This window comes from Micropterus salmoides, unplaced genomic scaffold (genome assembly GCF_014851395.1).
Source record: "Micropterus salmoides isolate LMB-PRFRI ecotype aquatic unplaced genomic scaffold, ASM1485139v1 Ms_hic_scaffold_13, whole genome shotgun sequence".
Lineage (NCBI taxonomy): Eukaryota > Metazoa > Chordata > Actinopteri > Centrarchiformes > Centrarchidae > Micropterus > Micropterus salmoides.
In genome coordinates this window covers 16,790,026-16,803,296 of record NW_024040374.1, presented here as the reverse complement: position 1 = coordinate 16,803,296, position 13,271 = coordinate 16,790,026, and the positions used below count along the sequence as shown (strand labels likewise).

The 13,271-nt window shown below is 40.6% G+C and overlaps 1 protein-coding gene across 2 annotated transcripts in view; it reads left to right on the top strand.

Annotated features, from left to right (window-relative positions):
• Positions 1-11,742, top strand: part of rnf220b (ring finger protein 220b) — a 31,671-nt gene extending 19,929 nt beyond the window's left edge. The window contains exons 3-16 of one of the 2 annotated variants that reach the window (XM_038715844.1): positions 1,794-1,920; positions 2,852-2,894; positions 2,989-3,081; positions 3,836-3,878; positions 4,212-4,301; positions 6,890-6,933; positions 7,288-7,375; positions 7,801-7,897; positions 8,163-8,222; positions 8,384-8,448; positions 8,557-8,641; positions 9,712-9,820; positions 10,806-10,880; positions 10,993-11,742. In XM_038715844.1, coding sequence (XP_038571772.1) covers positions 1,794-1,920; positions 2,852-2,894; positions 2,989-3,081; positions 3,836-3,878; positions 4,212-4,301; positions 6,890-6,933; positions 7,288-7,375; positions 7,801-7,897; positions 8,163-8,222; positions 8,384-8,448; positions 8,557-8,641; positions 9,712-9,820; positions 10,806-10,880; positions 10,993-11,064 — 1,091 coding nt within the window. In that variant the 3' untranslated portion in view covers positions 11,065-11,742. The remainder of the gene's footprint in view (positions 1-1,793; positions 1,921-2,851; positions 2,895-2,988; positions 3,082-3,835; positions 3,879-4,211; positions 4,302-6,889; positions 6,934-7,287; positions 7,376-7,800; positions 7,898-8,162; positions 8,223-8,383; positions 8,449-8,556; positions 8,642-9,711; positions 9,821-10,805; positions 10,881-10,992) is intronic. The other variant, XM_038715845.1, reaches the window with a different exon arrangement.
• The last annotated feature ends 1,529 nt before the right edge of the window (positions 11,743-13,271 follow it).

The following is a 13,271-nucleotide window of genomic DNA, read 5'->3' as shown; positions in this document are numbered from 1 at the left end:
AGAGAGGGCCAATCCATCCGAGCCAGTTGCTGTAGTGAGGGAACAGTTAACAAGCCCCACAGGCAAGTTTTACAGCCCCCTGTTGTGTATCTGAGACCCCCCAGGCTGAAAAGGGGCTGAGGCTGACTGATACTGACAGGGTTTATGTGGACGCGGGCGCAGGGCAGTGGGGGGATGGAGACGTGTAAAAAAGGTGGTCAAGAACCAACAGCTGTCACTTACAAGAGCGTGGCACAAGCACATGCGAGTCAGGCCTCAGCAAAAGCATGTACACACACACACACACACACACACACACACACACACACACACTCATCCATACATCCAAACAAGCCTACTCCCACACCATTAAATGTGATGTTTGTGTGGCGCAGAGGTGAAGGATGGGGGGAGGCTGTAGCTGGAGAAGGGGGGCTCACCCAAAAAGTGGACCAATAAAACACCTGAAAATCAAATCCCATTGCTCTTATCGCGGCGCCATTCAGAGACGTTATCTGTGCAGGTAATGTGGTTATAAATTCAATTTCAGCCCAGAGATTTCATTGTTTACTGATGCCTGCATGTTCCGGGCGGCAGAGCGTAGAAAGCCCGGGAACGTTCGATGCGTGTCGGGAAAAGTCATTTAGGCTTCCGCGAGGGGATGCAAAAAAGGTGCAAGAGAGGGGGGTGAAACCAGGAGAGCTGTCACTCTCCCAAGGACACGCGACTCCTCTTTCTATTTTCCGCCCTATGTTTTATTTAGAGGCCATTTTATCCTATTTGGTTCCTCATTATTGGGGCTCATAGCTCAACTGATGTCAGGGGACGGCACTTGCCGACAGATATCGGCACAGAGCTTGTCATGTCACTGGTCATTTGGAGTGGAGCTGGGGAAAAGTGTTTGTCCAGTGTTTGGATAATAGGGTCCTCAAGGAAGATCAGTGCAGTATGCTCCACACTGAGGGGCCAGAAACTGTCACAAATACTAATCAATTAGTAATTTCCTACATTTAAAAGTGTTAAATTGTGTTTGCCAGTCCTGTCATTTGTTTTCCTTTGACTGTGCAGAGATGGGAAATTAGGTGCATCTTGCCTACTAGCTCTCTCTATGTGATTGATGGCTTTCAGGAGTAAATCACCTCATCTACTAGGTAAAATCTTGATATAGTAGAGATCCTCCGGCTCCCAGCTGGCTGCTTATGGCAGTAATCCATCAGTGGGGCCCAATGGGCCGAGTGGCCCTCCTGGGTAATGTTCCTATTGACAGCCTATGATGTCAACACACTGACAGCAGGGGGCCATAGCAGTGTGTCTGTGTGTTTATGTGTGTGTGTGTAACCTTATTTTACTCTCACTGTCACTGCCTGTCAATAGTACAGATAGGTCTACTGAACACACATACAAACACACACTGTGAAGGCTGTTCTCAACTACTAAATCCTATGCTAACTATGAATGAGATGTGTCTAAGGGTTTAAGATGTTGACTATGTAATCCCAACATCTGCAGTTTAAGTCCATCATGAGGCTTTTGTGGAATGTCATCATTTCTGTCTCTATCATCTCATTTCCCGTCACCTCTCTACTGACTGCTATCCAATAAAAGAGTAATACAACAAATGTAAATAAAGGAGAGGAAATCACCTGCCTGACTGACTAATGAGGTTTTAGTTTATTTAGACCTTGAGTACTGAAAGACAAGCTTATTAGTTATATTCTCACAGATGCTGTTTTTATAGCCCCAAAGAATAGGCCCACATGAAAAAAATTATGATTTTTTCCTGTAACACCTCCTTTAACTCTCCTATTATCCAGGTAAAGTGAAGGGTCTCTATGACACTCAGGCCCCAGCGTGTCCAGTCTGCCAGGCTATTCTGCGACCAGGAGAGCTGCAAGAACACATGGAGCAGGAGTTGACCAAACTGGCCCAGATACAAATCAGGTATCACAAATGACCACTGTCTGATTTCACTCCATTCACATTATAATATCTTCTCTATCTTTGTCCATTGTCTTGTGATGGTTTTATCCAGAAATGTTGAGAATGTCTTCCTCACATCCTCCTTCCAGCCATTTTCACTTGTTCCATTCATCCATTTGTCATTCTCTTCCTGCTTTGCAGCGCAAACCTTCTGTTCTATTCAGCTTTCAGGTGATAATTAACGTTGACAGATTTAGTAGCTGGAGGCCCACCTCCCCCTTTCATTTTCCCCAGGTGGTATCTCCTGTCTTCACTGTCACCTGCGTGCAGTGTTTACAAGCTGCCTCATTCTTCCCTACATATTTCATATTAAAGCCTCCGGCCTCGAGGCGACAAATCATGCAGCGGGTGGATAATGTCCTGCTAATGGCTGCTTTGAGCACACACACTCACAGTTTAAAATGTACAACCGAGGACCAGAGGTGCACACACACACACACACACACACACACATACATATTACCTGATGCTTGGACCAGAAGAATGATTCCTCCAATAAAGACATTACACTCCAAATCTGCTTAACGACCGCTTCGTGGACAGTAATGGTTTCAAATTGAACTTGGCCCACGGGGACACTGTGTATGTGTATGTGTGTGAAAAACGATGTGTGTGTGTGTGTGTGTGTGTGTGTGTGCAGTCTCTGTGTGATAGACATAAAGTGAGAAAGAGTAAAATGAGGTTACACACAGATTCAGACAAGATAAAAGCAGGTTATTTATGAGATGACATTTAAAAGACAATATTTTGTTTGTATATTTTATACGAACATAGTATAGTTGATTTGTGTGTGTGTGTGTGTGTGTGTGTGTGTGTGTGCGTGTGTGTGGCTCCTAGTGCCAAGCTTGTTAAACATATGAGCTTCTGTATTATTTGCCTCTTTTCTCTTCAGTGGCACTCCAGTGCAGCACGACCACCTCATAAGGACACCAAAGGTAAGGTCGACATCCTCATAAGTTTCAAGAGAACACCACAGCCATCCTGCCTTTGACTCACTTTCCCTGTGTTGTTTCTCCCTTTTCTGTCCAGTCTCTCTCGCTCTCTCTTCATATCAAGCGCGAAGGAGGTTCTCCCACCTCGCCCCCTCGACCGTCTGAGGACACCCACTCTGACCGTTACCAAGTGAGGTTAAAAACAGAGTAATATGATGGTACACGTGTGCATTTCTACCAATTTACAAGTATAAATGGATAAATGAACCATGCCTTTCCTAAAGATGTACAGAAAACTAAACTGTTAGAGTGTATTACAATGCTGAAGTGCAAACATAAACATACTGTAATAGTATTTATGTTTAGTCAGGATCATACTGCAGGTAGTTACATAGTGAATCTGTGAAATTATCAGGTAGTTCATTTCCAAATGTGTGTACTTCATAAATACATCCTGGTGTGGTGCCAGTGACTCACCAGTTTTGTGGTCTGGGGTTGATCAAATGCTTTGCTAAACTCTCAGTACCTCACTTAAAAATAATAGGTTTATCAGGAGCCGTGTCAAGTCAATTTTATTTATACAGCTTGTTTTAAAGGGCTGAACACAACTGAACAATGCATTACACTCTATTTCCTGAATTCATCAATTCATATAAGATACACACAAGTGTGAGAATCATAGAGAAGAACAACAGAAATGGGATCCTTTAGAGCAACAGTTATAGAAATACAACATGAAGAAACAGAATGACAATATTAAGTAATAAAGGTGGAGTGTTATCCATGACAAGCACAAGAAATGAAGACATCCAGTGTGTTAATGTCTTACTGCCTTCTGCTGTGCTGCTGTTTGTTTATTCCAGTAAGAATGTGTGTGAAATATATTAAATTCTACATGACAAAGGGACGAAACATCCTGATGTCGTTCTTTGTGTTTGTTGCAGACGTTTCTCCGTGTGCGGGCGAACAGACACACAAGACTAAATGGTACGTTGACGCATGCAGAGTGGACTAAATGTTGTGTTTCATTGCTGCTGACTCAGTTTGTCGTAAAGAGAAACTCAGTACAGAGGACTCTGTCAGGTCTGCAGTTTTGGCTGTTTTTCAATGGCTTTGGTGTCAGAGTTTTTGTTTTTTTTTCAAATATTCTAGTTTCCTTTGTTCACACTGATGCGACCAGTTATGTGTTTCGTCCAACCCCCTCCCCCCTCACCAGTGGCAGATATCACCCTTTTTCCCACAACATCTCCACCGGCCTAGCGCCCACACGAGCAGAGGAGCTATTAACCCTTCAACTTTGACCTCTTGATATGTTAACAGTCGATGACCTCTGCTGGTGCAGGTGCTACGTCAAATCTGCCACATTACGCCCCCACAGCGCAGGAGCCCACCTAGACTGCACACAAGCTGGTAAGACCCACCGAGAAGCACTTTCTTCATCATCAAGTTGAACTATAATGAGCAGCTGTTGAGTTTTGCTTCCAGTCTCTCAATTAAAAAAAGCATGACTTTCTAATAGAGGAGCTTATAAATCATAACTAATGGTTTTATTAACGGTTATCAACTAATTTCTGCTGTCCAATGAAAACTTCCAAAATGTCAGCTTCATCATGAAATATGAAAAAGTTTGTGCACCAGTGTGCTGGTGTTAATCCTCCACTGGCATGACACTTGCTTTTACAAAAGCTTACAGTTGTAAAAGTTAGTATGTCATTAATAAAGGGTTGTTATCATAATCCATCAAGTGATGATCTAAAGAACAAGTTAAAGGGGGATGAACACCAGGCAGTGGGATTTTTATTAATTATTAATAAATTATTAATGGCTGAAAACGGATCTATGAAGCAAAGTAAATGATTTAGAAAGCATTAATAAAGTCATTACTTAGAACTTTTGAAACCCTTTATAAAAGGTGCCGTATTAGAAATTGATACCAATGATCAATCAGTAAATAAACAACAATAAAACAACATTTCAACTGTCCAGATTGCTCTGCAATCATGGGACTATTTTGAATGTGATATAATAGTGTCTCTGCACTGATATAGACATGTAGACCTACAGAGCTTCCTTAAAGCTGCGGCTGACATCTTACTGATGTTATTATTACAGCTGAGATTCTCCGGCTCTTAGCTGACTCTTCAAACTGCCAGTGCTGTCGAGCTCTGTTAGTCTTTATTGGGCCTTATAACAGGACAGCATAATGAGCTTCTAAATACATGTCAGGGAGGAAGAAGAAGAAGGTAAGAGGAGGAGGGGGCTCCTCTGTTGATTAATCAACCTCTCTCTCTCTCTTTCCTTCTCTCTCCCCTCTCTCTGTTTGATGAGCTCTTCCTCATCTATGAACGTCTCTTTAACCCTCATTATGTTCGTTGGCGGCGCTCAGGTCACGGCCACCAGCTCTCTCTGTGTGTAACCCCCCCCCCCCCCCCCCCCCCCCCCTCCCGGGGGCCACTGTCATCCACTGGGAATTAGAGGGCCCTAAAACTTAATGTCCCCTTATGCAATCTGCAGTCAGTCAGGTCACAGTGGGAGAGGAGGTGCAGTTGGTGTTCTGCCATGTTAACTTTTATATCAGAGAGGAGAGAGGGGAGAGTAGAGCGAGATGACAGGATGGGAGGAACGTTTTGCATCTACTGCAGTTGTTGTCTGTATATATTTGTGTAATTGTACTAAAGTGTCTGCGTGTGAATGTGGTCGTGATTGTGTTAATTCATGGAGGTTAATTCATAAGCTGTACACTTTTTGAAAGGAGCTCAAACAACAAAAGAAGCTGAATGTTGTTGCTATCAGATGAGCTCAAGTACCCCTTGATCAACACCACCTAATGTGTTTATTTAAATTGCTTTTAAACTGGGTGTTTTTAACACTACTAATTATATAAAAGTTGATATTATTGCAATACCTTGGTTTCTTTTTTTTTCATTAGGTTTGGTCAGGTTTGCAATTATACTCTTATAACTTGGAGTAGCAGAGTTTCATCCATTTATTCATTACTTTTAGCTATATATTATGTTTATTTTTATCCTTAACTCAAATATATATTCTACAAATACACATACAAATGTCTATTCCACAATCTTTTGCATGCACTCTGACAACTGCAGAAGTGGTCAGGAATCACTGTAGTGCATTGTCAGAGTGTGAAAATGAATAAAAATTTAAATGCAGAAAGTAAAGAAATGAGTTTTCCACAGTGTCATAAAATGACATGAATTCAATGTTAATCAACCATTTTCATGTTTGTCACATAAACAAGTATGGTAGTGGGTGGTGAGCAGGGCTGAACCTCATGTTTCACTTCATAAAAAAGCAACATGCTCCCTCCCCAGGGTTATTAAGGTTTTCTTTGAACCCTCCTCTTGCATGTGAAAATGCTAAGGGTTACTGTAAATTGGTGTTGTTCTACATTGTACCCCAAATCAAACCTTAATAACCGAATTGGACTTCTAATGTACCCATTAATAAACCTTTGAAAAAGAGACAGAACTTTTATGGTAGTTGTCTTTTAATGTAAAAGTAAATTTAACTATAAACTACATTGCAAATAAGACCCTCCCCTGATCTCCCCCAAAAATCAGACAGCCGTACCTTCAACCAAAAGAAAACTTACAATACTCTCTCCCTAATAACCTTTATACAGTCCCTTCTCTGTGTGTGACACAAACTGCTGCCTTTTTCTAACCTCCTTAATGTTTTCTTTTTGCGGGAGGCTTACACATTTCTTTGTAAATAAAGTATCTTCTATCACATGGAAAATAGTTGGATTTTAAGACAGAGAGAGCATGTAAAAAAATGTCATGGGAACAGGCCTGTTATTCAATCTGCTATCAGGAATCGGGGACATTTGTATGAGTTACAAAAAGAGGTAAAAGGGAAAAAAAAGCTCACAACCTGATAACTATGAAAAGCAATTAAAAAGGGACCAGCTGAAGTCACTGTGGCCTGCTTATGAAGAATCTGTATCTCATCTTTCTCTGTCTTCTGTCTGTTCCCAGTCAGGATCGGAAAGCTGAAGAGGAGGAAACCAGAAGAGGGACAGGTATGTGTTTTATTTATGTTTTTCAAAGAAGACAGATGAAAATATTTGTTTCCTTGACATTTTTATTGTAATCGGATATAGATGATGTGTAGTGGGCAGACCTCAGGTTGAGAGAATGTCGGTGATCCAAACCTTCCTGACTGCTTTTGATCATGTAGCATCAGGATCACTGTCAGCTCACTGTGTATCCATGTGAAAACACTGCCGGTGTTGGTTCACAGCTATGAAAACACAGAAGCAGATACGTAGCCCGAGGCTGTGGGAGGGAAATATGGACTTATTCACCCAGACAGAGAAATTGTGTGCTTTATGTGTATCTGTATGTTGATATTTATGTGCGTGTGTGTATTTTAGGAGAGTTCAGTGGACTTGGTGCCATTGGAGGACGAGTGGAATGAGAGGAGAAGGATACAGATGGCGTCTATAGTCGGAGGATTTAAAGGTAAGAGTCAATCTGAGTGTGTCACATGTGTGTGTGCGTGTACCATCGAAGTACTTGCGTGTGTGATCTTGTTCATTGGAGCGTGAATGATTTGACTGAGTGACAGTTGAAAAACCGCTGAACTTTTCAGTCCAGATTAAAGCGGAGCAGCTTGCCTTGAAGGTTAGCTTAAAAGTAATGGTTTCCTTTACCCGAGGAGGAAGCTCTGACCTGCAAAGTTGTTAGACACTGACTGACAGACTCAAGCAGAGGGTGGTAGGAAGACAGGCAACGTAACATTTTGTGATTCTAAAAATGTGTTGTGACCTTATAAATAAGAACAAAACTTCTCCGCTTTGTCCTTTTACAAGCAACTTCATGCCACCGTCGTTTAAACGGGAAGACCAGCAACATCAGTTTTGATGTTCTTGTTGAAATTGTCTCAGGTGCAGTGCTGGTGAGCACAACATCTAAAGAGTGTCGAGACAGCGATGCAGACCTGGATGTGGATGGAGATGACACTCTGGAGTACGGCAGAGCGCAGTATCCTTTAGTGTGAACACAGCAGCAACACAGAATTTTACTTTTACAGTAACAGACAATACATTTTTAACCATCCCCTTTTTGGAATCAATCATGTTGAGAGAAAAGTTGGTTTTAACTTGGAAGAGGAGCCCTTACTTGGTAAAAATGTGAATTTTTTTTTTTTTTCTTTAACTTTTAGACAAACTATCACTGTATGTAGTATTTGTCAGCATATTACAGGTTAGATTAGTGTTGTTCAATGTTTCCTGACCTTCGTCCTCAGATACACAGAAACAGATGTAATCCCCTGCTCAGGAGAAAGCTCCAAGGAGACAAAAGTGAAGTATGTATCCCACTTGATAGGGTCTCATTCACAGTGGATATTTAATTAGATATAAAAATGATCATACGATCTATTCCCTACTATTCATCATGGGAAGGTTTTCTTCAATCTTTCATGATTTTTGGCTTTTAAATGTCCGTTTTGTTTGTCTTTTTTTTCAGCAGCAGCAGCAGTACATTGCCCGACTCCAGAGTAAACCTAGAATTTTCCAAATGGTCAAATGACGGTGAGTTAAGTAAACTCTGAATGAACGAATTGTTCAAATGAGGAAAGGAGAATTGTCTAAGAACAGGATCTTCCACTATTCATCCGTTTTAATTGTTTGTTCACTCAGGAAGTCCATCCACCAGCAGTGGAGAGAAAGTAGACGGCAGCATAGCTGGTCTCCCCAAAACCTGCAAAAACTCAGAGATTGAGACGTAAGTTTGTTTAATAAGTTTTGGGGTTCTCTGTCTGAGCTTACAAACACACGAGTGTCACATTTCTCAGGGCTAATATGCTTAAAGGTTACCAATGTAAGTGGTAAAACACACTTCAAATCATGATTTACAGTTCTATTTAAGGTTTTACAGCAGCTGAAAGGGTTCAGTGACTTATTGTTTTTAGATTTTTAGACATGTCATTTAAAGAAATAAGAAAAACATTCAGTAAGTATTTTGTTTTTAACTGGTAATATAATAACACAATGAAAATATTAATCCCAGTGAATAAAATGCTTCAGCTTACTATTGCTTGTACTGCACACACAACCTTCCTTCATTTGAATACAATGGTCCTGTCTGCCACATCTGTCATCACGCACTGTTCCAGATGTTGTCTTTTGATGTAGAAGTATTTATTTTTATGTACACTCACATGGTTTGGGCTCCAGAACTGTAACCAAGTTAAAAAATCATTCAGATATAATCACGTGTCATGCTGGTGGAAGTAAGGTAGGTTGTGTGAAGTCAATCCCAGGTGTGAATCAGCCAATCAGAGTGGGGGAAGTGTAACCATCCCAAACTGTGAAGTGTATTTTGGTGGCCTGGCTCTCTGCGTTGAATCTGTTCAGACTACCTGCTCCTGCTCCCGCCAGTGTGATACACAATACGATATCAATGTGATGATATCATTAATCAAGGTCACAGCAGGCGACGCACGCATGTACACGCATTTCATCACACTTATTGCATTGTAGCTCGTCTGCTTCGATGTACAGTATGTTTGCACATATAGTCTATCGTGTAATTGTGCGCGTGTCTGTGTGTATGTCTATCTCTGTGAGGACCCTGACACCCCACCCCCATCTGCCTATGATAAATGAGATAGCGAACGCAGCCAATGTGGTCGCAGATACATTTCATGCTCAGTGTCCATGTTGGCCAGCAAATAATTTAATCTGTCTTCGATTTATAAATGACTCTCCGGTGTCTGCTGAACTCATGCACCCTCCCATCTCCCCTCCTGTTACCATCCCTCCATGTGTGTGTGTATGTGTGCGTGTGGGCAGGCTCTCAGAGGATTCCACACTGACAACTCTGGATACACTTAAAGCTCGGATACGGGATTTGGAGAAACAGTTGTCAAAAGGAGACAGATTTAAATGCCTCATCTGCATGGTGAGTACGAAGGCATATGAAACCGACAGAGCAGACACACAAAATAGAGACAACAGTGCAGTAATGCAGAAACTGCTGAGGGGACCCTTATTTTGGGGCAATAAGTTAATATTACTGGTTATGCTCTTTCTGTTAATACAGATTTGTATTTTTTTGCCTTTTAAAAATATATGAAATACATGTAATATTATTTAAAAACCTTAGATAAATGCGTTTTGCATCACACTTTACCATGCAAGCTCGTATTGTTAAGTCTGTATTACATTAATATAGATTGATGCATAAAACAAATCTTGATCTTGAAACCGACTTTATTCTAGTGTTGTAATGATTAGTCAATTAATCAAAGAGCTGATCTACAGAAAACTTACACACAATATTATCTTATATATATTATATATTTAATCATTCCAGATTCTAACATCCTCTGAGAGCTTGTGATAAATACACAACTTTATTTATATTTTATACAGCAAATTATTGACTGATTAATAGAAAAAATATATATTATTCCCTACAGCCCTATTTTATACACCATATTATATCTGGTATAAGGATTACAACTAAATTGATTTTGTTATTCAACTGCCCACTTTCAGCTCTATAACTTCAGACAATCACAGTTTCACAGTTCTTTGTGAAGATAAAGCTGCTGTACGTTGATCAGATACTTGTGGTATACAAATGTTGCCAACTCCATTGTATTGGCAACTCTTTAATATAATCTAGAGATGGACTTATTTTGCTGAAGTTTTATGGATAGAATTGCCAAAACAATGTGCATTTTAATCTCTTTAATGTGCCATAAACAGTATAATGTATCGCTGAACACCAGCTGGACTTTTCCTATTATTAAAGGGGCTTCAATAAAAGTTTATTTTACAGGGAGTGTTTTGCTCTTATTGTAGTTTCACATGGACATCTTGTGGCAGCTCTTTGTACTACAGCTAAGGAATCTTCTGTACGTGTATTTATCTCTCTGCAGGACACATACACGACCCCTCTCACTTCCATCCAGTGCTGGCATGTTCACTGTGAGGAGTGTTGGCTTCGAACGCTGGTACAAAATCAGAATTGTGTTGATTCACATGGACATGAAATGTTCATGAAGTAAAATGACAAAAAGAATGTTTGATGCAAGTCACATTTTTTGTTCTTTTTTTTTCTTTTAGGGAGCAAAGAAGTTGTGTCCTCAGTGCAACACCATCACCTCACCAGGAGACCTGAGGCGGGTCTTCCTGTGATGCAGCCAATCACAAAATGAGGGGAGGGGCTTCTTCTCTTTAAACTAATAATGGTTGGACTTGTGGGCAGCTGGCCTGTCATAGACTCCCACCCTCCTCCTCCTCTTCACCCCTTCTTGGTCCTACCTGTTCGTCAGTGTCCTCCTAACCGTCCACTAATCCACCCAGGCAAATCAAAGAACAGCAAGTGTGACCTTTGACCTTCCTTTACAGCCCTGTAAAATATCCATGTTCCTGCTGCAACACCTGCCAGATCAGAAGAAGCATCTAAAACCAACTGACAGCTCAGGCACTGAAAAACTAATACGAAACAAACACTTTGGGATAATATTTATCAATTTTGTAAATCTTTTTTTCTGTTTTATGAGGAAAACAAATTAGTTGAATCACATGCAAAGCACATGTACATATTTTTGTGTATGTTTGGATTGGTGTGTGTATATGATGTTGACTAGGCAAGGCAAGGCAAGACTAGCAGAACAACCCGACTGTATTTACTGTACAGAGTTTGTCTTTGCTTAGATCATTTATTATTTGTTTAGCTCCTGTAGGTTGGAGACATTTACAGTAATCTTTTGACATTCATTCTCATTTTGTCTTTGTCATTAATGTGTTTCTTTGTATAGGGTCATCACATCCAGTTTTATCAATGTTACTACAATAAAACGTGTGTCTAAAGAGTTGTTGTTGGGGTATTCACCTGTTGAATGTGATTGTACAGCAAGCGTCCCATGTTGTATCAGCCTGCTGACAGCCTTGTTACGATGACTCTATGTGGTGCATTCGCCCTTTAAGAAGTGGGTCGCCGTAGGATTAGCCAGGCAGAGCCCTTTCACAGCTCATCCAGAGTTGAGGGACACTAAACCCTGCTATTCTGAGCTTTAACTCCATGGGCAACAGAAGACCACTCAGGTCCTGATACTACAAGGTTCAATCCCACCGCACAGAGAAGGGAAAAAAAAAAAAACACAAATTCCTAATTCATTACCGTTAATCGCAGGAAAATGTCATTTAGGGTCCAACTGCAGTCAGTTTAAAATGTTATGCTTGAATTTTTTCCAGTTTTCAAAACTGTTGTAGTGGTAAAAGTTAAAAAGCAGAGCATATGCTTCCATTATTTCCACCACTTTAACCTCCAACTGCTCAAGTGCAGCTGCTTAACAGACTGGTTTTACTGGGCAGCTTCCAGGTATGAATATGTGAAACTTTCTGAGTGTGAACAGAGCGTGACAATATTACGGATGAATGCTTCTTCCAGACCAACTATACAATGTACAAACAAGTTTGATTTTTACAATTATAGAAGGAAATACTGGTAATATTTCCCCTCTCTCACCTCGCAGACACACTCTTGTGACCTGTATGGTTGGGGTGGATAAAAGCAAGCCAGCATGCACACATGTGATTGGTCAGTGAGCTGAAGGGAGGTGGTGGTAATTCAGACTGACAGTGAGCTGCATCAGTGAATCAGTGTGACAAACACACACAGTCATTGTACACATTAAGAAGCCCGGCTGAATTATCATCTGCTATTGAACCTTTCTGCTACACCGACTGCACAGGCGCTGTGAGAGAAGGTAAGGTAGAACTTCTTACATAAAATCTGGAAATCATATTTTTGTTCCTCATTAAATTCCTTAACGTATCTACACAATTCTAAAACATTAAAGAAAGCAATTACAATAAACAGACAGTCATTACTAACACGCTTAATGTGAGGTTGGGGTCAGGTGGAACTAAAGGAAAGGTGCATTATCATGGCATTGCGCTGGACAGCTAAACATGTAGCCTGTCATACTGAACATTCATAATATAAGTTTGTACGGTATTTGTTTTTGCTTTTTGGCATTTTAAATGCTCTGCACCGGTGACTGAAATTGTCTGCTGCAAATGTAAAGTTATTGAGGAAATCATTAAGGGAAACATTTTGCAAAGGCTAAAAGAGTTGTTTGGCTTCTTTAGACGAAAAAAAAATGAATGATTTGGGATTTCATTGTTCTCTTTAACTGTTCCTATCTAAACCTGCAATTATTATTACCAACACGTTGAAGTGAGAGGTTGGATGTTTTTGGACTGTATTACTAAGTTGTTATATTAATGGGGGTTCTAAATGAATTGATGTAAAAGTGTCCCATCATCCTCTGAAAGATCATCCTCTCTTAGCGCAGCAGGTAAATGGGTCACCTGTCCTTGGACCCTTGGTGCCG